Source organism: Bacillus rossius, chromosome 6, assembly GCF_032445375.1.
Source record: "Bacillus rossius redtenbacheri isolate Brsri chromosome 6, Brsri_v3, whole genome shotgun sequence".
Classification (NCBI taxonomy): Eukaryota; Metazoa; Arthropoda; class Insecta; order Phasmatodea; family Bacillidae; genus Bacillus; species Bacillus rossius.
Genome location: NC_086334.1, coordinates 63,551,800 through 63,579,208, shown reverse-complemented (window position 1 = coordinate 63,579,208; position 27,409 = coordinate 63,551,800). Strand labels below are relative to the sequence as shown.

At 36.0% G+C, this 27,409-nt stretch overlaps 1 protein-coding gene across 1 annotated transcript in view; it reads left to right on the top strand.

Moving 5' to 3' along the window:
• The first annotated feature begins 6,050 nt into the window (after positions 1-6,050).
• LOC134533259 (serine/threonine-protein kinase sel-5) overlaps positions 6,051-27,409 on the top strand; it is a 124,590-nt gene continuing 103,231 nt past the window's right edge. Inside the window, exons 1-4 of the mRNA XM_063370691.1 lie at positions 6,051-6,562; positions 15,234-15,355; positions 19,662-19,795; positions 21,326-21,437. Of these exons, the coding sequence (XP_063226761.1) occupies positions 6,436-6,562; positions 15,234-15,355; positions 19,662-19,795; positions 21,326-21,437 (495 nt within the window). The 5' untranslated portion in view covers positions 6,051-6,435. The remainder of the gene's footprint in view (positions 6,563-15,233; positions 15,356-19,661; positions 19,796-21,325; positions 21,438-27,409) is intronic.

Genomic DNA, 27,409 nt, shown 5'->3' with positions numbered 1-27,409 from the left:
TGTGATATCGAAACTATCCTGGAATATATTTTGTACACTTTAATGGCCACAACAAGAAATAATCGTAACTTAAAAAGCACTTGAGATTATTAGGAAGACTCAGTGGCGTAGCGTGGGTGGGGCGGAGGGGGCGGCCCGCCCCGGGCGGCAGCCAGCGGGGGCGGGTCGCCGGTGAAGCGGGTTGAGATCTGATCTATCGGCGCGCCGCCCGGCGCGCGAGCCGAGTTGAGCGGCACTCCTTATTATGTTAATTACTCATACAAAATCTTTTGTTTCATGCGTCGGCCCGTGTCGATGCCTCTCTTTCGCACTCATTGAATTTAGTACTACGCATTGTACTGTAAAGTTTGACCTTAACCCAGGGCAAACCAAACAACTTCCGCAAACCGGGACACAGTAAAACTCCTATATTGCCCCGTACCGCGAGCGCAGGTAAACCCCAAAAAATATTAAAACCTAAACTAATAGCAGGCTTAAAAAATACTAATAAGGTTGCGAACAGTGAGAGGAGGCAGCAAGTTAAAAAGACGCAAAATTTATATGACAACATATATAAATATATACATATCATAAAATCGTTTCATCACAAATCGGCGCATCCATCATAAAATACATACCCTATTACTACTTATAAAATCATAGCTATATAATAATACTAAAAAAATACTTTAACAATTCCCCCAAAAAATTATAATTTGATCATATACTTCGGAGCTCTGAAAATTAAATATAATTACCAAAAAGGCATTAAAAATATATAAGAACATATTAATACAAATACAAATACAAATATAGATACGCACCGGGCGTATCACCGCTGTAAATACCAATTAACATAGGCGAAATCTAGCAAAAAATTGACACACCTTAACATGCAAATAAATATACCAAAAATTTAGTAAATTACAAATTATGGGTTTACAAGCCCTTCTCAGTTAAGTCATTTTCTAACGGTCGACGCCTTTTTTCTACTAGGTCTGGCAGGGATTGGGTGAAACACGCAGAACGTAAAATCCCAGTTTCAGTTTTATTAGTCCGTTAATTTAAATCCCAAAAATCCACAAATTATAGTTACGCACCAGGGGTCAAAGGGGTCAACGGGGCAGTAGCACGGCTGGCACTTACTTGCTTTTTGACGTCGTGATGTCCGGTCACCAAATACACTCGTTTGCTCACGAGTGTTTTTAATGGTAAACCCTTGCCATTATACGTTACCGTAGCTGCAGGTAATTGTACGGATATGACGAATCCTTCGCCATACCGTCTTGGAGTTTATTTCGGCGCACATAATTCATCCTTGGAAAATCCTCGCGATATTCACACACGCCTCACCAACCACTCGCGTTCATGTACCAAAGCGTTCTAAATTATATAAATGAACCCCGTTCATATTCAAAAAGGAACACTCGTATACAGTTACTTCGATGTGGAACCATCACCATGGCCAACCCGCGTTTTACTTCACGTGCGCGCCCGCCTGGACCTACCAGGCAACTCCGCTCGCCCGTCTCACCTGACGTCACACAATCAGCTGTTCTGCTCGCGCGCCGTCTAGAGCAGCGATTACCAACATATTCGGTAGTATCCTCGAACTTTCCAGACCAATTTAATAACTTAATATCTTAAAACTTAAAAATAATAAGACTAAACAAGAATTACAAATTTCTTTTTTAAAACAACATATAACAAACTTATATCCAAAATGACTCGTATTACCAGGGCATCCGAAAGATTAATAAAATACGTTAACCATTTCTGCCAACATAAACATTATCAAAGGTAGCAGCTGTAGCACACATGCTACAGTACTGATCTTTGTTTGTTTTAGTGCATCGTGAAGTACCGTTACGCAATCACGCTTTACTCGTATGTTTGTTTCGCGAGAGTTTCGGATACGGAACGAAAGTCATTTTGATTGTGTTTCGATCTTTTAAATACTGTTGAATCTTCTAAAACTAAACATTTAGAACTTTACACAATCTTTGAACTAGTTTTTGAAAATGAAAAGAGTCAAAGAAAGCGGTGCGGAATTCCGCAAAAAAAAGGCTAAGAAAGAAGCAGATGCGAAGAAGTCTCAAGGTGCATTACTGAAATATTTTAGTTCCAGTTCTGGTTCGAAAGCCACGTTAACGTCTTCGGTGGCATCCTGCAGCAACGGAAGTGATCCCAGTGTAAGTAGGTATATGATTCCTCCATCTAGAATCATGCATGGCCTAGAATTACTCCAGTTATTTATTATTATTATTATTTATTTATTGTTTACAAAAGTTACAATATTTCTTACATTAGTCTCGCAAAACCTATTCACCTAGGTTTGTCTGCGAGTACGGAGTCACACTCGTTCATTAAATCTTATTTTATAATACACTTAAAATTGCTCTAATAGCTGTTTGAACATTGATAATTGTTTAAAAATTATGGAGTATATTAACATAAATTACATTGAGTTAAGGTACATCTTTTTAAGTTTACGACTGAATTTTGTCCTGCTACTTAAATTTAAAACTTCAATAGGGGATGTTTTGTATATCTAGTAGTAGTCTAGGAATATATATATATTTTTTTTGTTTTTGGATAACTTGATTATTTATGGTACCTGTCATACAAAGAAAACATAATTTTTCATTTAGCTCAAAAATGGCGCCAACGATTTTTCTCAAATTTCTCGTCATTTTATCTTTTAATAACATCTATAACATGGCTTACTCAGTCAGTTTTTACCGGGAAACTCTAAAAAAGGTAGCTGCCATACAAAATCAATTTTGTTTGTAAATTTTCCTATTAGCCTGGCAAACCGCGCTGTCACCAAAACCACTTTTGTTTTGTGATAGATAAAATACTTATTTGAAATTCGAACGTGTCCTCCGGCCAATATTCATGGGAATACATAACTTATTTTACAGGTACAAGAAGAAGACGTACCTGCCGTCGCAGTTGGAAGTAGTTCTGGTCCCACCACAGAGCAGGGTCAAGACGAAGGCGACTCATCAAAAGTACCTTAAGCATCTAGTCATAAGCCTGCAGAAAAAGTGAATGTTGCCAAAGAAGACATAATTGAAATCGTGCCTTCTGCTCCTGCCAAAATCAAAGATGTGAATCTCGACGATGTAGGTTGCTGGCCTTCTCCTATGACCGACGAAGTAAGAACGCTTCTAGTACGTCGCGGATCTGACTCAGTACAGCACATCGATTCCAAATTTGCCGATGTTGTTCGCTCAGGGACTTCAACGAAAGGCGGTACCCGAAAACTAACCAAAGAGTGGTTCTACAAACCATTATCTAACGGCGAAAAAGGTTCTCCGAACATGGATGGTGTACACGCCTTTGAAGCAATCCTTGTATTGTTTTTCTTGCAAGCTGTTTGGCAATTCCGGCTCTAACTTCGCATCTGAAGAAGGATTCAACAAATGGTGGAAGCTAAATCCAAGAATAGGAGACCATGAAAATAGCCTGGGCCATGAACAGAGCTTCTTGAAATGGAAGGAGTTGGAAGTTCGCCTGAACTGTAAAGCAACCATCGATCAGAAACAACAAGAAGTTTTCGAAAGTGAGGAGAAGAAGTGGAGGGATGTACTGTACAGGTTGCTGAATATTATCCAGTTCTTAGCCAAACAGAATCTGGCCTTCAGAGGACATCGAGAAGACATTCGAGGAGATGATAGTGGCAATCGCGGGAACTTTCTGGAGTTAGTGCACCTCCTAGCTAAATACGACCCTCTTCTAATGGAACACCTGACAAAGATAAAGCTGGGAGCAAGAGTCTCAGTTTCGTATCTATCTCTAGAAACCCAGAATGAATTTATAAACATACTGGGACTGGCACCATCATCCGTCGTATTCAAGAAGCTAAATTTTATTGCGTAATCTTCGACAGTACACCAGACATCACCCACAATGACCAAATGAGCCAAGTTCTGCGATACGTACATATCGAAGGAGAAAAAGTCGCCGTGGTAGAATCTTTCATTGACTTCTTCAAACCAAAAGGAAAAAATGCAGAAGATCTCAGCAACGATATAATCGTGAAGATAACATCAGACGGACTGGACATACAGAATCTGAGAGGACAGGCTTATGACAATGCTGCCACAATGTCAGGGATCCACAATGGAGTTCAAGCCCGGATTAAAGCACTGAATCCGAAAGCTATATTCATTGCATGCACAAACCACTCACTAAACTTGGCTGGGGTACACGCTGCTTCTGAATCAGTGGATTCCGTGATGTTTTTTGAAACTCTGGAGAAGCTGTTTCCCTTCTTTTCCGCATCAACTGTTCGATGGAACGCTTTGGTTGCCGTCACAGGTCAAGAAGTAAAACGAGTCACTGAAACGCGCTGGAGCGCTAGACATGTAACTGTCAAGATGCTTAAAAATAAGTTTGAGGTAGTTCTTGAGGTACTGGAACAATTAACAGATTCATCTCAAACTTCCGAAACAAGATCGGGAGCCAGTCTTCTCCTGACAGCCATGCAGTCATTTAACTTCCTAACTTTTCTTGGCTTTTGGGCTGCAGTGCTACCTGAAGTAGATGACGCACAGATTTACCTGCAGCAACGAGGACTAAGTGTGGATAAGTGTGCTCAGAAACTCTGAGCTTTGAAAACCCTCTTAGTGGAAAGTAGAGACCGTTTCGTGCAAGAAGCAATTGACTTTGCTAAGACTCTCTGCGAAAAACTCGGAATCGAACTCAAAACGAGAAGAATTCGCAGAAAAAAACGCATGCATGGCGATGAATCTTCTGAAAATGCAGCTTTGTCTCACGAACAGGAAATCCGTCGAGAGATTATCGCATCATTCGACAAGATCATTCAAGAAATGACGACTCGATTCCAGCAAATTCAAGAAATATCGGACAAGTTCGGATTTTTGATGCCAGCGAAACTTTTGGACAGCAAGTTCGAGTGTGATATTTCCCATGTATTAGAAGTCATCGACAAGGACGAGTTTCAGATGGAGCGGAAGCGTCTTCAGCAGTTTGTTGTTGTTGCCTGTTCTGAATCAGAGGAAGATATAAGTGGTAAAGGACCACTGGAGCACCACTGGAGCTCCTCCAGTTCATTCAAAAACTGAATCTCGGAATTTCGTTCCAAATATAGTCATCTTGATTCGTATATATTTGACTTTGGCGATTAGTGTTGCAAGTTGTGAGAGAAGTTTTTCGAAGTTGAAGCTAATAAAAAATTACCTCAGATCTACTATGAGCTCCGCTAGACTATCAAACTTGGCTATATTGTCGATTGAACAAGAATTGGCTGCTAATATTGATTTTGACAAAGTTATTTCTGACTTCGCTGCTCATAAGGCCCGTAGAATCCGCTTGTAAAACCGCTCATCCTATTTTAACTTCAATAAAAGGTACCTCATTGCATGTGAAATTTAATTTTAATTAACCACCTATAGAATAGGGGCGGCAAAATGGGTCTCCCGCCCCAGGCGCTGAGATGGCACGCTACGCCACTGGGAAGACTATCCTAATTTTGTGCAGTTGTGCTGTTATCTCAAGTATTTTTGCCGTAACAATAGTATCGATGGTTGCAAAACGTCAGATAGAATGCAATGAAACCAAATTCTAGCTTGTGCAGGACATGGTTGATGATTTTTTCCTCATTGGGATTAGTTTTAGATATGTTCTGGAATACAGCCCGCATGATGATTTACGGTTGTTTTCCAAAAATGCATTGTTTATTTGTTACCTTACCTGAACATCTCTTAATACCACCCTAAGTGTGTTTTTGAAATTTTAGTTCCATTTCCTATGCGCAATAAATTCCTCTGATTGTAGTATGGTGTTTCGGTAGTTACATATTTTCGTCTTTAAAAAGGAAATTTGGTTATATTTAGTAAAGGAAAAGTGTTTAGGAATAAAGCTTTTTAAAAAAATTTCTCTTAGTAATGGTATAATAAAAAAAAACTTTATACCTATGCCAATAATTTCTTAATTGAAAAGATTCGAAAAATAAAATGAGTTTTGTGTTTCAGTTAGTTTCATATTATTTCCAGAGACTTAACGTTTATTACTATCTTTCCATTTTTTTACCTCTTTTTTTTATTTATAAGAAGTAACCATCTTGAAGTAATTGTTTTTTTTTTCAAGATTGAGGTTCTGTGAGAGCTGGAAAGTAGTTAAATGTTGCAATGAGATATCTTAGGTGTTAATATAAATATTGCATTATTTTTTGGTGATAAATGCATAACGTAGCAACACATTGTCTGCATTACTGTTGATAAATCACCTAGCCGATAATGCCAGTAGTCTGTGTTTTTAAGAAATACATTTTAACTTATGTCAGTACTCATAAAACATATTTTTCATATAAAAAAAATTGTTTTTCTTCAGTATTATAGTGTGGTATGGAAGTTCTCACGTTTCACGTACCTTAAGTAGATGATAAATTAATTTACACAGGCCTAACCTACAGAGTTGGTCATTAAAATGAAGAAGCTTTTTTCTAAAATTGAAACAAAAATCGACAATACTGCCAAAGAGCCGAACAGCTATGTGGGAAAGGTATTTGTTTTGGGAAGATACACTGTCACCGTGGAAGATGTGTTAGCTGAAGGTTTGTAATTGTTGATAGTAAGGATGGTTAGTTTTTCCTTCCAGTTGAAGTCTAAATTGATTCCACAGTTTTGTTAGCTTTTAAATGAGAATCTATATTCAGAGAGCCACTGCTCATCAACTGAGTCTATTGGGTGCTAAGAAAATAAATAAATAAATAAAAATTGGCTGTGGATTTTTAAACTTTTGTGATGCTGATTGGATTTGGAAAATGACCACTTATTTATAGTAATATATATTTATAGTAGTAGTCAGTTTACAGTAATTGAAGCTTTTTAAATGTCTATTCTTTGCCTGTATGAATGCTGCCCTAATGCTAATCAGCATTGAAAATTGGGGGGGGAATGGGTTAAGTGGTGTGTTGTGATCTTTAAAGGTAGGCCTGATGTAGGCCTACTGTCGCTGCATGCTATCGCAGCGAGCGCTGTAAGTGCTGGAGAGATAGTTGTTTATAACATATATTCCTAGGCTAGGCAAATTATTTCTTCTTTCCTGAATGCTGGTAATATGTTATGTAATATTTTACATTGTAAAAATTATATGTAAAAATCTCAAAATTGATATTTTACTGTGTCATATTTTCTAATCTTACTGTGAAAGGATATTGCAATAATTTAAGTAGTTTACCAGTAGTTTATCCTTTTATCTGTTGGTTATGTTGGTTACTTTTGAAATACAGTTAAATTGTGTTAATTGTTAGTTAGGTCATTTACATTTAAAATGCTTGAAATAGTTAGGTTAGGCTCGGCTAGCTAAATTTGAGATCCTGAAATTTATGGAGTTGTTCTTCATTGTCCTGTAGAATGGAAGTTGGTATTCCAGTATATTCTTGAAGATTCTGTTGTCTTAGGCCTAAGCTTCTGTGTCAAATGACTATGTGACATAAAACCTTACAAACAAGCTATAGTCGTGGGGTGTAACTTTTGTATTGGAGTTGGCAGCTTTATAGAAGCATGCTAGCACGTGTTATTGCTTTGTTTTCTTAGGTGGCATGCACCGATAAAAGTGTGCCTAAAATGTACACAGTTGTAAAAGTATATGACATACATACGTGCGATAAAACATTTTCAAAGCACAGATTGATGAACTTGTCACAGATACAATGAGAAAATAGGAGATTATGTTACCAGACAAAAAAAAATTTTTTTTGTTGTGGCACTGTACAAAAAGTCTTTAGAATTAGACTTGTCTATACTTGCGATTTCATTGTGAGACACTAATGCAGAAACAATCACTTTTGAATCATATGATTATTCACTTAACATTATGTAAAAAAAATTAGGCAAAACAACTTGTTGAAGATTTCCCTGTTTGAAGAATAGGCTTCAGGTTATCCTTTCCTTTTGTACTTTGGTACAAAATGGTTAATAGTCAATCATCGCAGAATCACCATGTGGTGAGAACCTCAGGTGTGTCACCCTTCGAGCATTCTGAGTCACCTTGTTCAGGTCTAGCAATAAGGGCTCAGAATCACCATCATCATTATTATCAGTACTGGTAGTTTTGTGAAAAACCCTTAAAAATAATTACTTTATCTTCCAGTTAACTAGAATTAAGAACCATTAGGACTCTATGACTGTAATATGGTCCCTCAAAAAAGAATAAGAGGTTAATGGTTCCTGTCATTTAACACTTATTAATTATTACTGAAAATTTTCAGTCACTATAAAAAAAATTTCATGCTAGAAATTCATTTTGCAACAAATTAATGACAACACAGGACTTGTAATGAAAATAAACTGGTTAATTATGTGCTCCAGTTGCAATTTCAACTTTGTGTGTTAAAATTTTTGAGACAAAACAAAGTAGAAAAGTATATTTTGTTAGAAATTGGTTTGTGATTCTCTAATATTTGTATTATATAACTCGAAAAACGCGTACTCTGTATTTAAAAATAAAAAAAACTTTTTATGACACAAAACAGAGAATAAATTCTTTAACATGTAACTTTTAAATGTACATATTCTTTGTCAATTTCTACATCTCTGATTTTAATATATTTGGGATAAATTTATCTTTTATTTAATTTACTTCCATTTTACTAACCCACAACACTTGCAATTAGGCTTACATGTGTATCTTTGATTATAAAATGTACGAAATTTCACATCTCTAGCTTAAGTGTTTTGAAAGAGATGCTTAACTATTAAGTACTAAACAATTTGTACCTCTAAGGGGCTCTCCTAGTCAGGGTTGCATCTGTGTTAGTGAGGCAAGCTGGTGCTTTTATCGCAGTATCGCCTCTAACTAGCATGCAGTCTTCTCGTCGTGCCTAGGGCGACTGTGAGATTCCAGCGTTAATCATATCATATGAGGGCGTACCGGTGTTAAGGTTCGAATTATCGGTGGAAATACTGGGCGCCACCACGTGAGTGGGCACGTGGACCCGACTCGATACTCTAACTCAGGGCGTTACGTGGCCCGTGTGCGGCGAGATATTAGCCCTCCTGATGTTTAATCCAGCACCTGTTCCTGACCGAGCCCGCTTTCAGCGTCGGGCACGCTTCTAATTAACCGCAGTGGGCTCTTAGGGCGTCCCACATGCCGCTGACTGGTTAAGGACCCACGTGGCCCCCCCGAACACAAAGACACGTGACTCAATTAAGTTGGTTTTCTTTACTCACGTTACACGCCCTTATACAATCCTTCCTTGATACTGTTATAAAACGCCCGAGGCACGAATCGATTTAGGTGAGGAGACGAACCACGCACGTGGTCACCTCAAGTCGTTACTTCTTACACGGATGACTAAAAACTCCAGAGAGTATAAGAATTATTAATTAAGCAGTCTCTCCGACTGAGAGAGGCCCCGAGGATAGAATGAAAACGATTTGAATAAATTACTTAACAGAACTACTTCTCGGTGAAACAACGGTGATGTCCTCGGGGTGTCTGCAGAGACGTCCGCTCTTGGCCGGCTGAAGAAGGAGACTGGGCTGAGACAAGGGCTTGCGGCAGGCAACATGGCGCCCTTCGCGCCGAACACAATTACAGTTAACATCTTAGCTATTGCGTGCCCCGGGTTATTATGGAAAATAACATAAACGCTTTATAAAAATTAGCACATCACATCCATGACCAGACCGTCTGTAATTATTACTTATGTGGTAAAAAATAGTTTAAATCAAGTTATATGCTAGTTCCTTCGTCGCCCGTTAGGGAGCGTCCGTGTCCGTGATTATACGTATTTTATTACAAAAACATCACAAATTAATGAACCAAAAGGCACTCATACATAGCCGTCGTGACACTATTTTGGGGCGAAAAGAAAAGGGTTACAATAATTATTAATACATATAGGGGTGCGGCGCACTGCAGCTAAGCGCCCTCTTGCCGGGCGGCCAACACACGCACACACGCACGCACAAGCGGGAGGTTTGAACAGATGGTGGTGTTTGGGCGGTGGCATATCGGGCTCAAAGGGGGCCGCAGGCCCGGACGCCGTCACATATGATGGAGAAATAAATATGAAGGTGTAATGCAAGGCCGTTGGTTGCTTTCAAGAATCTTTACTGAGTGTTTCATGCCTTTCAATTTATTATTCTGAAAACATAGAGACCTTTTCACTCTCCTCAAAAAAAAATAAAAAAAAAAATGCTGAAACAGAACTACTATTCATATATTCATTCTCAGTGCAGTATTAAATATTTTTAAATCAGACACATCTTGGATATCTTTAGCAGTTTTCAGATTGAGTAGTTTTTTCTTATGATCTGCAAACAGTACTATTGTTTACTGGTAAAACTAATTCTATATGCAGAACCTCACATAACATATCTTTAAATACCCAAGTTAAGAGATGTGTTATACTACACCTGCACTTTGAGTGATAAAAAAATAGTGTTTATTTTTAATAATATTTGTTCTGTATGAAATTGGAGGTAGTATGTACACCCTTTGTAAAACTTAATTAAGGGCCTATCTCTTTTTTTCTCTTAGAGGTTAACATTAATAGTAAAACACATGCCAGTAGGGATTATGTCTTCATTTTTTTTATTAAGGACTTAATAATGCATTGTATTTCATATTCAAATTACTGTCAAAATGTAGTACTTTCTAGGAATCAATTGTTCTTGCGGAGCAGTTGCACTTGGATTTGTTTCTGAGTAAACACAATGTCACCATTGTCTAGAATTTAAACTAGTAGTTCGCTCTGAACTGAGACCTTGCGATGTTCCGTTTTTAGTGACCACAAATTCTAACCCCATTTAACCTATAATTAATATTTGCATTTTAATCAACAAGTAAGAACTGAATAATACAAAGCATAGATGTTTGTGCAATTATTTTTAAAGTTAATGCTATTAATACATTTGTATATAATTAGCGGATATAATTCAGTTATATTTAATTGCTTGCTGTTTTCTTAAGTTCATTTTGAAAGATGTAATATCGTGATGTCAATAAACACTCTCTTCTTGGATTCCAAGCCAAAAATTAAAGTAATACTTATGATTTTGAAATCTACATTTTTATTAATTAAATAGCTATATCAGAAACCCCTCAACCGTTTTTGCTCATACACAAACTTAAAAATTCCATTGGCCATACCTAGTTCCTACCAAATTTGATGAAAATCCAATTGGTCAGTTATTATTTGACCAAGTCAGGTATACCTACTTACATACATTAATACATTCAAATGCAAATGCCCTTAGTTATTTGGAAGACCTCGCTTCACTTGGTCGATAATTTTTTGAGCAAATTAGAATAGCTATACAGATACAAATATGTATTTATCTTTATTTTAAGTGGGACATAGTGTTGTTATTCATAAGAAAAAAGGAAATGGTGATGTATGGTATGCATGTGTGATTGTAGTTATTTATGACAAAATATTTAAAGGGAATATATTGTCAAAGTCAAATATTTGGTAACTACTCATTTAGTTGCCTGAACATCTTGTCTTCCAAATGAACATCCTATCGTAACCGACATTCATTACAGCAAATGGTGTACAGTCTTGTAAAGGGGCCTGTGTTAAACTTGCTATAACGCAACCTCTCAAGTGAATTCATATATACACACATAACCTTAGTAATAAATGAAATAAACCCTTCACTTGTCACTCATATGTAGTGTTTGAATTTCAAAATGACACACATGCATGTTTTTTTTTTCTTCTTCAAAACCATTATAGTAATTTATGTGTGATACAGTAACTGACAGGCAAATATTGAAAGAAATTGTTTTTAAGAACAGTACTAAAGTTTTAAATACAGTGAAGGATACAGTATTCTGTGGTCAGACACATTCTGCAAGCCGGCACCAATTGATCTGCTCATGTTAAGATTTTTTAGAGTTGACTCGGCTGTTGATATTTGCCGACAGGTCGCGTTACTGCACTGCCAGCATTTTTACTTCGCTCAGAGATCAGTGTTACTGTACGTTTTATTTCATTCAATGTTTCCCGTTTTCTAGCGGGTTACATTTCCATAATGATTTTTTTGAAGTTGAGACCTGAACCACAGTCACGTGATATTGGAGCCTTTTATTAATAGTAATGGTCATCTGTATTTTTCTCTTTCTTTAGTACTGGTTATTAATTTTTATTGGTATTTTCATTAGAACTATGTTGATGTTAGACAATCCTGCAAATTCTCTAAACCAGGGTGGTCGTGGTCCAGAACATCACGGATTTAAGACCTTTCACTGTAGTTGTTGGCTATTGTTTTTGAAAAATATTATACAGAAATTGAAATGTTTTATATTATATATATTCTTTATCAATCAAAAGAGCTTAGTTTTGTGGTTTATAATCTAAAAAATGTTTATTAACAAATTGATATTATTGGTTGTGATTTTAAGGTAATTGGTGCATCCAACAGTCGGTCACCAAAAAATGTTTGTAATGTTTAAATTAATTTTACCTAATTTATGTGAAATTTTATGGTAGTGAATCTGAACTTGGTTTTCACAACTTCATAAATGAGACTCTACTCAAAAGTTGTAAAATATTTTTTTCACTGTGAATGCACAGTAGCGATAAACTTTTTTTTTTGCTTATGCTGTTGGAACATTCTGCTTTGTTGACCTCTATAATTTTTTCGTGCTCTTCATATAAGGTCAGCCGGCCAATTGACCTTTCAAGCCCATCAGAGTTCTAGTCGTGGTGCTCCGGCTTGTCGCGAACACCTATAGTCCTGCCGACCAGTGAAGGATGTTCAGTGCACCTGGAACAGATAAAATGTGCAGTTCTTTTCTGTCACCATTCGGAAGAAGACATTATTATTATCTTTATTATTATTTTATTTAATTTTTTTTTTTGTTTAATGAGCTATATTAAAATGTAGTTTGACTTGTTTATTGAGTTTTTTTCTGGTCGGTTTTGACACAACTTTCTATGCTGTCCTGACCTTCACTTTCTTAGTTTACTATACATTTTTCAGAATTCTCCCTTATCACATTAAAAGCTTAAAATTATTATTTTTGGAATGTCAAATTTACAATGTCAAATTTAGTATTGATAATATTTTGCACTGTGATTTCTATTTAGTCGTATCACCTATTTAACATGTGATAAGCATTCACAAAATAAACAAATGTTAATAAGTATTCAAATTAAGTTAAAATTACAATCTATTTTGCACTGTGCTTTCTATTTAGTCGTATCACCTAAATAACATGCGATAAGCATTCACAAAATAGACGAATGTTAATAAGTATTCAAATAAAGTAAAAATTACAATCTAGCTATGAATAACCACAGAACCAATACCGCTGATGTGAGAGGCTTCAGTGTAAATTCAGTGCTAGCATCATTTAAAAAAAGCTTTATTGTCAATCACGATAACTACTGTATCTTTACAGGATCACTTTATGAAGGTTAGAAACACGATGGCCTTGCAAAAAGTACCTATCTGTAACTTAGATTCTGCAGTTAAGCTAGGGAGAAAACTGCAACTCGCAATCAGACCACAGTGAAAGGTCTTAAACCCGACATCTATGGTTGTGCACATTCTGTAGTCCACACCACATCTGGATTTTATTTTTAGTGGAGTCCATCTGTTCACCTTGGACTGCTGCTGTTTTCAGTTCTCTCAGCTTATCGTTGCTGTCAGTTTTCATTTCAGTTCAATGTTTCCTGTTTTATAGCTGGTTTCATTCCACATTTGGTATTCCAGTAAAACTTTATGTATGTTTGATAATCCGGTAAAATAGCTTATCAAGCATGGCAGTTCACTGTGTTAAGATATAGGTATAGTATTTACTTTAAAAAATAAAGTGAGTGGTCTTTCAGTACTTGCAAGTGATGTATAACAAAAAGCAAAATCCCGGTTACGTCGAATAGAGTTACGAGCAATTGGAACCACCTGTATTCTAGCGTGTGCTGCCCTTGGATTACCCCTCCTTGTAAATTAAAAAAATGAATAAAATATTATGAGTTTAGGAAAATATTATTAAGAAAATTATTTGGTTTTATAATTAATTTGTTAATTTCTTATGTACCAATTTTAAGAGGATTAATTAATACTGCAATAAAAGGAATGAACCTAAAATTTTAAAATGACATATAAATCACAACTTATTTAACTACACTCACTTTATAGAAATAACTTCCAGGAATGGATTTGTATCGCAAACCATGTATTAACACAACACTTATAAAATTATTGAAATGTATATTACATATTATACATTATTATTTCACTACATATTTATAACATATTAGATAAACCACATGGCAATGTGTCGCACTGTTAGCGGAATGGACAATGAACATCTGTGTCTTCCATCTCTTTCTTCCTCTCTCTCTTTTTTAAGCACCATGGAAATGGCCCACTCGGGTTCTTCCAATGTCCGCCACACCAACATATCACTGCTCCACTGTGAGGTACAGGTACATTGTAATCAAACAAAATAACATATTCGTACTAAATATCAGTTACTGTAGACGAGAGCTGTGATTTAATGATCATTTGCCTGTAGCCTACCTACTTATGTTCTTTTCTTTTTTTTTTTAAAAGGGATGAAATCATTTAAAAGTAAAGGTAGGGGGTGTTTATTGCTTTATTTATATTTTATTTGTAACATGCCTGTAAACAGTTAACGCTCGTTAACTTTTAAGTTAGACACAATATATAGATACACTATTGACAAAAACAAAACTGACAGGACTTACAATAATTAAAAAGACTACACAGTTTGCTCATAGCATGTAGGGTAGACACTACATACAGGCAGGCACTACCCAGCTACTAATAAGACAAAACAGGCACAACAAGACATTATCACAACTGAAAGGTAAAACATACTCTTATAGTGTGTAATATTACAGTAATGACAACAATAAATATACATAACATATACTAAACTAAAGATTTAAGATATAAGGTACAGACATAAACAATATAGCCTACATAAGTGCTAGAGATTCAATACATAACATCTGTTAGAGGTAAGAAGTTGGAGGATTTATTTATTATGTACATGTTTGGCTAATTTATTATTAAAGTTTGTTATTAATCTACATAAAATGCCATTTTTATAGTTTATTGTATACTAAACAGAATGTACTAGATACAAATTGTGTCTGCTGGGATTATGCTATTTGTTTTTTAACTTGTTAGTTATAGTTAAAAGTTTGGTAAATTCTCTCTTGAGGGCATCGGGTATGTAAGTAAATGTTTGTTGTGGGACTGCGCAGTGTATTGAGGGCGTGATGTTGGCAGGGGGCTTTGCTGTGGTGTTCCTCGTGAAGGCCAACAGTGGCGGTACACGATACGCGCTCAAGAGGATGTACGTCAACAACGAACATGATCTCAACATCTGCAAGAGGGAGATCCAGATTGCGGTGAGTGGCTGCTGTGTGTTGTTGACTTGTTGACTGGTGCCGCGGTGCTGCTAGACCACCCGTTTCAGACTCTCACAGATAGAAGGCAGCTTTACTTTAATACTTACATTCTCAAATATTTGCCTACCTATTTTACAAAAATAAATATTTTGAGTGTGCATAAGTCAGATATGAAATGTGCCTTAGGTGGTACAAACCAGACGAAGGGCCCGCAGTACATCGCATGCAGAGGATTCGTTAAGCTCGTGGGGGGGAGGGGATCACAATTTTGTGGGAAACAAATGCCACAACGATGCAAACTACTACAAACCTGAGGTTTGGTGAAGGAGAAAGGGTGAAAATAATTGGGAAGAGTATCGGGGTAAGTAAATGCCTCAGTAGTACCTCAAAATTAATGCAAATGGAATTTGCCATGTTCCAAAAAACTGGGGGCTTAAACTTCCTCTAGTCCTGACAGTGTCGAAATCCCTCGGGAGTGTATCAAAATTAACCTACATCAATTTATTAGTGATTAAAAAAAATTGAGGATTTTCTGCCAGTTCTCAAAAGCATTGTGATTAGGGGAGAGAGGTGATCTGGCAGTGCCAAAGTGCCTTTGGAGTATGTCTAAGTTAATGTAAAAAGAGTTTTTGGTGGTACCAAAAAATTGGGAGGGGGTCCGAAATTTCTCCCAAGTCTTGGGCTCATGGCATAAACAATGTACATAATATCCTCAATCGTCAGAAAACATTTAAAGTCCTAGCTTGGTTGTTATGATCGTTCCAGTAATTTTGCTTTGACAGCCCATGAAAGTTTGGTTTTTTGACGTGACAACGTCTAATAAATCGATGAACGCCGGCTGCACGCACGAAAATGTGTCCCACTACGGATGTTCCTGTTTGCTCATTGTACGCATGCGTGGCATCTCTCTTCATGCTCATTGTACGCATGCGTGGCATCTCTCTTCCACTCGATTGGAACGACCATTGATTTGACTTTTCAATCATATTTTCGTCGTTTGAATTATTAATATTATGACATTTAATGATCGTCCACCGATTTTCAGCACAATCGGTACGATTATTTTAAAGTAATGTTGAATATTCAAATACGTTTTGAACCAACAATGGTGTTTTACAGTTACACATAATAATTCAAATTACAACCGGGATCTTATGCACAATGTTTTAAAAAATATTGTAACACCTTATAAATAAGTTTGGTGTATTTGGGATGCGTATTTGTTATAAAATCGAGTTATTAAAACGAAATAATATTATTCCCCTACCGTGAACAAAATTTTTATAAAGGTATATATAACATCTGAAACTAATAATTATCAAATATGGCCTTGTGGCTGAGTGGTCAGTGGCGCTATTTTCTAATCGTAAGGTTGTCGGTTCAAATCCTGGCAGGTGCAACATTTTTTTTTGAACTTGTAAAAATAAATACGGCGCACGTAACATTTCAAAAGTAATAAATATATTTGAATAATGAATGCAAATAAAAGTAAATTTATTAATTACATTGTACATTTCATTTCACTCCTTTTTATCCATACAAAATAGTGATAATTCAATAAAAAAAAATTCAATTTTATTCATATAAGTATGCAGAGGTAGATTTTATCATACAAAAGATAGAAAAATTAAAAAAAAATTCTTCCTCAAAAAATATAATATTTTTAATGCCTTAATGGTTTGGTTGCAAAAACCTATTACGGCTGTCTCAGGCCGAATATGATATTTCCTTTTCTTCTGGATCAATAATTTCATCAATGTTTTGTTATGACGTTACGTTAAAATATCGTCCGTAAACTGACTTTACAGACAACCAATTTTTTTTATGATGCAAACTTTGTTCCTGATTAATGAATAAAATAGAAAGAGCAACTCACTGTCTAAGAGTTTTTGTTAAGTTTTCTTCCAATCGTATCAAGTAACTACAGTAATATTAATATAGTAATCATAACTTATTCAAAGGTTTGTCACACTAACATGAAATTTTAATACAAAAAAGAAGTGTATGTGTTTTGGAACAAAGTTGCAGATGTGAACTCATGTCATAACAAGAGAATGTCACTTTTAACGTCGCTTAAAAAACTAGGAGGGTTTGAGAGTTCACTCCCTTCCAGACTTGGAATTGAATGTATTTGTTGGGTTCTTTTTACAAGCGTTTGACAGATGAGATGAGATGGGAAGTTGAAATTTTCTTTTTTGCGAACTGAAAGCCATGTACTTCATACATTATTGAAACATGTGTGTTCAAGAAAAACTATTTTTTTTTTAAGGAATGATTTGAGATATCGTTGTTTGTAAGTAGTTAAGTGAAATACAACTTATTTTTCATTGATTTTTTATATGATGGAGTATGAAGGTTGATGAAATTCTGCTTTTATAAAATGGCTGTAAAATATATGAATTTCATTGTGATATGTCTCTATAGGTGTTATCTATATTTTAACAGAAAATACTAAGAGACCTTATGTCTGAAGTAGTTCGCAAATTAGCAGCTAGAGAATCTGTAGTTCAGGACCCTTGCACGAAAGTTCAGCTAGCTACTGCATCTTTTTTATTGTATATTCTTACATTATTTTCATTTCAGTACTTTGTAGTGACTGGCTTGTAGTTAAGATTTTTGGAGAAGGCTCATGCCGTGCAGTTGTTCAAATTCATTCAGTTCACTTTCTCGGATACGAAGGTAGGGAGCTGGTTACTTATGCCAGTCTAAGCTAGTCTTTATGAAAAAGACACATGCCTATTAACTGCAATCTGTGACTCAATTTAGAATTTAGAATTTTACTTGACACTTTTTTTTTGGATAGTGTTTAGTAAGAGATAAAAATGCATATCACCATCTGAACTTTTAAGTTTTACCTTTACCTAAGGTTTTAAGTGAAGGGAATTATTACCACTGTCATTATTTATGATACAACTTAAATATCTGACCGTAGACGTAGTAGATTGGTCAGCTGTGCAGTGTAATGTGGGCTTAATTAAACACTGGTTGGTAATGTGAGTAGTACTGTTGCCTATAAAACAATATGTGGACATGGTGGAAAGCTCACCACTGAAAAATAATTTTTTTTAACTTTTTTAATAACATAATATAATAATATTTAATCAGCTCAATAAGTTTTGTTTGCGGGACGTATTTACCAACCAGTTGTAAAATGTGCAGAAACTTTATGGTATTGATTGTTTATAGAATTTTAACAAGATGGACAGTATTTTAACAAAATTCCTTGTGGAAAATAAATTACAAAACAGGGATCTATAGGACTGTAACTTAAAGTTTGAAAAATACCTGAATTATAGTGCCATGATTATAGGTATTTTTGAAGTTGCTGTTATTTTTTTATGATTATTCAATTTTACAAAATGTATTCCAGGATAGTTTCACGACAATAAAGTATACTTTGTCACACCAATACGCTTAGTAAATCACCCGATGTTTGCCAAATTATTATATACGGGTGCATGTGGCCACATGTGTATCCGCCATTTTGACGATTTAGGCTCCTGGTTATGCAGTTTCTGCATGCATGTACATTGGACTTTCAACCTATCAAATTTCCATTGTGTAATGTGTGCATATTTCATTGCTATTGTAGTGAATACTAAAATTTCACCCTTAATGTACCTAAAGAAATATAATCCCAAAAACGTGGGCAATGATAATTCCGGTCTACTGGAAAAATGTCACATGTTTAGCGTTAAGGCATCTATATGCGATGTGTTTGGTAGTCCTTTTGTTCTGCCAGCCCTGAAAAATCAATAGAACCATCTTCTTAAACAGAATCATTGTTAGTTTTTAAAAAGAGAAAAAAATTTACAGTTTTTTCCCCCTAAAATGAAGACTTTTCGTATATTTATCATGCTTTGCATTGTTTTAAACAATTCTACGTAAATTTGGTGTTCAAGTTTCGTATTTTAAGTTTATTTGTGACTTGGAAACACGTGAATTAGCTCGTTACTGATGATAGAATAGTTACTGGCTTGTTATGAAAGACTTGCTCTAATTTTTTTTCCCTATATGAAACGTCTTGGTGGGCAAAAATGTAGGATGCAGGATAGGGATTCTCATTACGGTAAACTTACGATGTAAACTTCAGGCCATAATTTTGTGAGAGTGTGTACAGCGGAGCCATCTTGAACGCCATGTGCCATGTTTGGTGGCATTCCTATGATTGTCCGCTGGTGGGCAGATTGCCAAGAAGATTTGCTGTGATAGTACTTGTCCTGGAGTGCCAACTGGTGGGTTGGTGAGCTGCGACGTGTCGGAACAGCAAGCACAAAGTGACTGGGCCGTGCGTGTGTGTGTGCAGTGCAACCTGAGTGGCCACAAGAACATCATCGGGTACGTGGACTCGAGCCTCACGCACACGGGCAACGGCGTCTACGAGGTGCTGCTGCTGATGCCGTACTGCCGCACGCACGTCCTGCAGATGATGAACTCCAGGTGAGCGCAGACATCACGGTGCCGACAGTGCGGCATTGCTCGCACGCATGAGCACGTAGGTCCCGTTGTCATGAGCCTCCGTGCATCACCGTGCGACGTAAAACTCTGCCGAGACGCGAGACGAAAAAGGTGTTTGTGAAGTACCCTGTATGTACAGGGCTCTTGAAAAGAATTGCAATAGGTACCTCTCTGTGGGTACTGTCTGGTACTAATTGTGCAATTGTACCGCCATCCCTTTTTTTGACACTCGGACACCCTTGGGACGTGGTACAAAACTACATGATAGAAGGAAAAAAAGTTTGGTTCTCTGTCATGATCAATATAAATTGCAAGCACAAAGGTACTGAGATAGATAAAATTATAATTCAATATAGGAGAGGTACAAAAGGCTTAGTAAAATTTACATAAATACTGGGAATGGCATTTGCAGCCTTCGAAATGTGATGTGTGCATGAATTTCGTACTCGTGCAATTAATTATATTCATACAGAAGCTCGAATACATTAACCTATGCTTAAACAATGCCTTAAAGTTAAGTGATTGATGAAGTTGAGTAAGACTGCCAGACTTAAAAATAGGGTCAGTAAAAATGTGATAACACAGCATTCTTTATAGCAAGGCGTGCATACAGTACAGTAATACTCCAATTTAATGCACTTATAAAAAAATTGTGAATAAGTTGACAATAAGCATAAACTATGCCATAAACAACTGGTGAAGTTAAGTGGAATGGACAGACTCGTCAAAATGGGGAAAACAAATCATAGGACAAAACACAGCGGCCTTCAAAGCCACGACCTGATGTAAAATTGCTTACATGAAATACAAGCTCAAAAGGAAGTTGAAGGCTGAAAGCAATTATTGAATTAAATTCTAAAATCTACAGCCCAGAGCTTTAGTGCCGAAAGTGGCATTTACACAAAACTACCAAATTACGCAGCACAAGGAAAAAAACCCTACACATTCACACTCAATATAGAAAGGAAATTACAAGGCACATGTCTCTGGCTGCTTCAATCGAGTCAGGGTGCGAGAGACAAGGCATGCAATAATTGCACTTAACCTACATAATACTGTAGCTTGCAGCCATTAACTTGTTTTCAGCTGACCACCTCCGCGGCTCACTGGCAGTGAATGGCCTGGTGTCGACAGACCAGGAGAAAGAAGAGGGGGGGGGGGGAGAGAATGTGGAAGGGGAAGGCAGAACCATCACTGACGAGGAGGAGTATAGAGGCGCTCTGTGGGTGTTCTTCTTGAAGCCCGCAGGAGCGATGACCGAGCGCAGTGACGCTGTTCACCAACTAGCAGCATGAGAGACAGCTTGAGTTGTTAGTGTGCCAACAATTCGTCGACTCATTGTAGGAAACTTGTTGCCTTGTGCAGAAATCAGAAATGTTAAAAAATACTGGAAACAATCTACTTTAGTATACTGTAAGTGCTTATGAATGTATAAGGGGGTGAGGGGCAGTGCTTCTACACTTTGGGAGTTTGGGAGGATGGCGTTAACTTAAGAAAGTTTTTCCTTTGTAGGTTACAGTCTGGATTCAGCGAGGCAGAAGTGCTGCAGATATTCTGTGACGTCTGTGAGGCGGTCTCGCGCCTGCACCACTGCCAGACTCCCATCATCCACCGCGACCTCAAGGTACGGTGCCCGTGTGCTGTGCTGACAACTGCTTTCCAGGAAACTAGGATGGACAGTTATAGCTCCGTGAAAATCTTTTCTTTAGTATCATGTTCAAAAACCTTTTGGAATTAATGGTGGTTAGTAAGAATGTGATACCTTTTTTTAATTGGAAGTTATTGATCCTTAGCTGAACCCATGCCATTAACCGATTTTAGTTAATTGGCTGATGTTACCAAGGGTTAAAATGAGTAATGCACAGACAATTTTTGGACTCAAATGCAAGATAAGACCTACATTTTACTCTTTAAGTAGTATAAAATTATTTTTAATTCTAATGATATGGGAATTTGATTAAATATTTTCGTAAGGCTTAATTACATTTTAATCAAAACTTATAATTATTGTTATGAGTGGGAAAATAGGTTGGAAAAGTGTAGCCAACTTTATTAAGTACAGTTTTATGTATTGACTACTATTTACTGTATAGATTAAATTATAACACTTAAAATGTATGTGCACAAATTAATTACTTTCATTTAATCTTCAGTTGACTCTCCCCACTGCCGCTCGACCCGACAGTGGCTCTCCCTACTGCTCGTATCTTACCTCGCACCTCTGCCCCAGCACACTGCCTCGCACTGCTCATTCGTCCGGCGCACACAGCACAGTCCACATGCACACGAGACCCATCGCTTGTCATCTGCGTTTGCTCACCAAATAGTCACCAGCCCTCCTCTTTTCACTGCCTCGGAGGCTGGCCTCTCCGATTTCATAACCTTCTGGAATGGTCTCACACACCTCTGAAGTGTGGCATCATGAGGGCTGACTCCCAAAACAATGGCATTCTAGTCACGCCACTCCACGCGGCAGCCTCTGGGAGCCTGCAAAATCCTCCAGAGGGACAGCTATTTTGATGACAAAGTGCCGCGGAAGGGGGAAGGGAATGAAGGGGACAAAGGAGGGTAGTGAGGACCCTGCTAATCAGACTAGGAATGTCCTGCCAATGGACCATGCCATACCCATCTTGTGGCCCTGCCTCCAGTATGCTCATAACAATATTTAAATAAATCCAATCAAAAATATTTCAACTAAAGCTAGCAAGGATTATTGACATTCCTAACCTCACTTTGATTCTTCACCATATTAATCCTAAATCTCTTAAAGTTGTTTTTAATTTTTGCATACCTAAACGAACACTTCAATTAATGTCTTCCTACCTACATACTTCACTAAAGATAGAAACTTTAGAAAGTATTTCATTGCATTATCACATTTATAATTCTGTGGTTACCAGTAAACAACAAACTACCTGACAATCAACATGGATTCAGAGCAAGAATGACTACTTCCATCAAATAAATGACTTTCATTAATCCAATTTATAATTTTATATCTAGAGACTGGATTATATGCGATTGCATATTTAGCCCAATTTTGTTGGTTATCGCATATTTTACCTAAAATCTTGTGATGATGCATATTTTTGCTATATTTGCAATATTTCTGGGTAGGATAGTTAATGTACGTTATAGTTTTCCATATTGATTAGCTGTGCAGTCCTTCGAGCGCACTTAGAAGCCACCCGTCTATTGTTTTGGTAGGATAATATTATTCGAGGTTAGTCGTGCCAGTCAATTGTTTTCAGAATACAAACCTCTGGGGTTTGTTTTTGTTAGTTCAACTGTTCACCGTGTTACGTTGTATGTGTGGCCTGGCTAAGCACACATAGAAACGTAACAAAAACAAAGACAAACAATGTTCCTTAGGAATTTTTCAGTGCGATGGTTGCGTTCTACGTTATTTGGAAATAAAAGAGTTTATTTAATTACCTTTGTTTATTTCTTTTCAAAAAAATGTTTTTTCTCATCATTACATAGCCTTGGTACACAATTTTACAAATGAATTTAGTTAGAAAACTTCGTTACTTGCATAGTTTTTTGTCTTTTCTTATACAAATTGTTACGATGTCTTTAAATTTTGATAGGATGAGGTCCAAATACATACCACAACACCATACATCTTGCCGTTGACGGTCGAGGAGTCTTGTCACTCGCTTAAAAAAAATAATATTTTAGTAATGTCCCTTGGTTAACTACATAACTCAAGGTACTGACGATCGCGGATCGGAATCACACGAATTCGGGCCGATGCCGACGCCTAGGGCCTAAATTTCTAGTTACTATTCCAAAAAAATAGAGAATTTAAGTAAAAAACATACGGCCTGGCCCCTGCCCCTAGGCGTTAAATCGTCACTTAGTTAATTCTCATATTGTGTCGTGACTTGCAGACGACGCAACCGGCTTCGGCGACGATCGAGCAACAAGTGACTTGGTCGACGAGACTACCTTCCCTTGTAAAGGTGAAAACAAGGGAAGCAACCCCGTGGGCAAACCGACCAATCAGAGTACAGAATTCAGAAACATGACCATATAAGGAAATTCGGCTGGGTGCCTCACCCCACACCAGGGCTCGCCCTGATTGGCTGGCTAGTGGTAGCCTCTAGAGAACTTACCAGACGGTCGGAACAGCTGTGCGTCCACGTGACGCGTAAATCCCAAACACACACTTACAAAGTGAAAAATAACTTTCTGGCGCCAGGGTGTCGCGCCTGTCCGTTCTTCCTTCTGTACCTTCCAGACTATTCTCGAAATATTACGCTAACAATATCCAATAGAATTTAAAATTACCCAACAAATTTAAATACAATGTTCAAAATTTAGTAATCAAAGTTGAAATTCATTCAGTATTAGAATTTTAGTTTAAAAATGATGTCCTGCTTTAAAAAAAACATTTACTGGAATTAATTATCAAACATCAAAATTAATTATTATGGACTGGAATTAACCCTCAAATTAATAAGTACCTTAAGGACAAAAGTATTTTAAGGCTTTCCATGAAATTTAACCCAAAGTAATTAATAACAATTCTTAACAGCTCTGAACCATTATCCTTATCTACATATTAAATAATTATTATCCTTCATATAAAAGTTATTCTTAATCAATATTTTTATGACCCTATATATATATATATATATATATATATATATATATATATATATATATATATATATCAAATACTCATTATGCAATGCTACAACTGTTTTGAATATAACTATACACCAGTTAAATTATGCATGTTATTGTTGTCCTGCTCTCATCTCAATATGGACTTGTTATCTAGTTTTATTCTTGAATAATATTTTTTTTATTGGAAATTTCATCGATATGATGTATATTTGCTGAGTTAGAACAACAGTTATTTATGACCCTTAATTTTTTTTTATCACAGTAGGCATCTAGTATAATTTAAAAAAAAATGCAACTAGGTTATATTTAAATAAAGGGCTGAAAAACTTTCCAATTACATTAAAGTACTTTTAAAATGATTAAACATTCATTACATTACTAATTATTAATCATGGTATATATAATGTTTCCTTAATTCAATTTAAAGGCTTTCTCACAATTTTTTGTAGTGCATGGTATTGCTCGAAATGCATCTTTTACCAGAAGTTGCGGGTAAAAAGACGCATTGTGGTAAGTCTAGTTTTTATACATCCACTGCAGTACTAATAGTACAATCCTTAAAAGTTTTATATACAACAATAATATTAATAAAGTGTAGTGTCCACAACTGCAATTACATCTCAGTATGTCATTATTTAACCAAATTTTAGGCTTCTATTTTAAGGTGCACCGTATTTTCTCACTTTCCCCTAAGAAGTAGCGCAATACAAGATCCCTGCTGTATTGCTAGCAGCCTCGTGAGGCCAATAGTTCCAGAATTTTTCAGTCATAAAGTAGCGAGCCTCTTCATATATTTTTTTATGTTTTGGCCGTGTATATCTGTTTAATATAATTCAAGTTTTTGGCTTCCGAAACTACCAACCACTTTTGTGTCAATTTTCCAGCTTAATGATATGATTAAATTGATCGCAAATAGATGTTAGGCACATTTGAATTGTAGCATGCTAATGCAATTGAACACCTTCATACAAATTGCACTGCCAATATGGTTGCCATTCCAGTGTATTTTGAATTAAATCCACGACAAGGAAGATTATTAAACGACCAAAGACAATCAACACTCAATGTAGTTATTTCAAGAGGCTCTTCATTAAAAACAATTTTTTGTCAAATATTATTGACGTGACAACGTCTAATAAATCGATGAACGCCGATTGCATGCACAAAAAAGTGTCCCATAACGCACATTGTCCCACTACGGATGTGTGCCGTTACGCTCATTGTACGCATAGGCCGTATCTCTCTTCCACTCGTTTGGAACAACAATCGATTTGACTTTTAAATCTTGTTCTCGTCGTTTGAATTATTAATATTATATAATTTAACGATCGTCCACCGATTTTCAGCACAATCGGTACGGTTATTTAAAAGTAATGTTGAATTTTCAAATACGTTTTTAACGAACAATGGTGTTTTACAGTTACAAATAATAATTCAAATTACACCCGAGATCTTTTGCACAATGTTTTAAAAAAATATTGTAACACATTATAAATAAGTTTCATGTATTTGGGATGCGTATTTGTTATATAATCGTATTATCAAAACAAAATAATATTATTCCCGTACGGTGCTGGTATGTACGGTGACGTACGCGAACCGAACCAATCGTGCTCTCTATCAGCTGCCGTGGGAACCAGGCACTCGTTAATACATATTTTCCTTTGTTTATCGCGATGGACGTTATTATTAATGAATTATAAATCAAATTTCGTGCCCGGGGCCACAATTGCATATCATTTTGAGCACTGGAAGACATAAAAGCATGAAATATTCTCGACAAATTTTAATCTGTGGTTTTGATTGCTTATTACAACAACAATTTTGGCAATAAATGTTAATTATTCTTGCATTTTATAAATCTCATGACTAGTATAATTTCAAGTATTTATTCTTTTATTATTAAAAAAAAGTAGCATCTGTCGACAAGTGCAGTAATAATAGGTTATGTTAGATATTTGAAAACAGTTTATTTATATGAAAACTTGTTCATAATTATATTTAAACGAAAAGTTCATGTGGTTTTCATTGCTTATTACAACAACAATTTCGGCAATAAAGGTTAATTATTCTTGCATTTTAAAAATCTGATTACTAGTATAATTTCAAGTATTTATTCTATTATTATTTAAAAAAAAGTAGCATCTGTCGGCGAGTGCAGTAATAATAGGTTATGTTACAATTGACTAAAAAATTATGGTGATTCATATAATTGATGATTGATATTTGATTACAGTTTATTTATATGAAAACTTGTTCATAATTATATTTAAACTTTATAGCTAAACGCCAGTTTTTAAAATTAATTACAAGTCATCTACATCTGAACTGTTTCGTCGACTGTTTATAAAGTGAAGTGAAAAGTTAATGTGGTTTTCATTGCTTATTACAACAACAATTTCGGCAATAAAGGTTAATTATTCTTGCATTTAAAAACTCTGTTTATGTATATAATTTCATGTATTTATTCTTTTATTATTAAAATAAAAATGATTCAATTTTATTCATAAAAGTACCTATGCAATCATTTTATCAATGTTTTGTTATGACGTCACGTTAAACTATCCTCAGTAAACCGACTTTACAGACAACCAATTTTTTTATGATTATTATTTATTATTATTTATGATAAATAAACAAGAAATATATTTTATTTTCACAATATTAAAAAAAATTTAATTTTTAGTAAATATTTTGTGTATATATTAAATTGAAGTGTTTGTTATATTCATCATTTGTCAACAAGCACCTTAGGTGCCTTATAACTAAGTAGTACTATTTAAAAGAATTAACAATTAAGAAAGGTGTCTGATGGGAATAAAATCCTTCCTAAGTCTATTACATATTATTTAAACAAATTGTTCAATGAACTGCAGAAAAAAAAAAGATATAGACGAGCACAGAGAAGTCGACTGGCTGCAGCAGAGGAAGAAACAGTTCTCCTGGCGTCTTGGCAGGAGC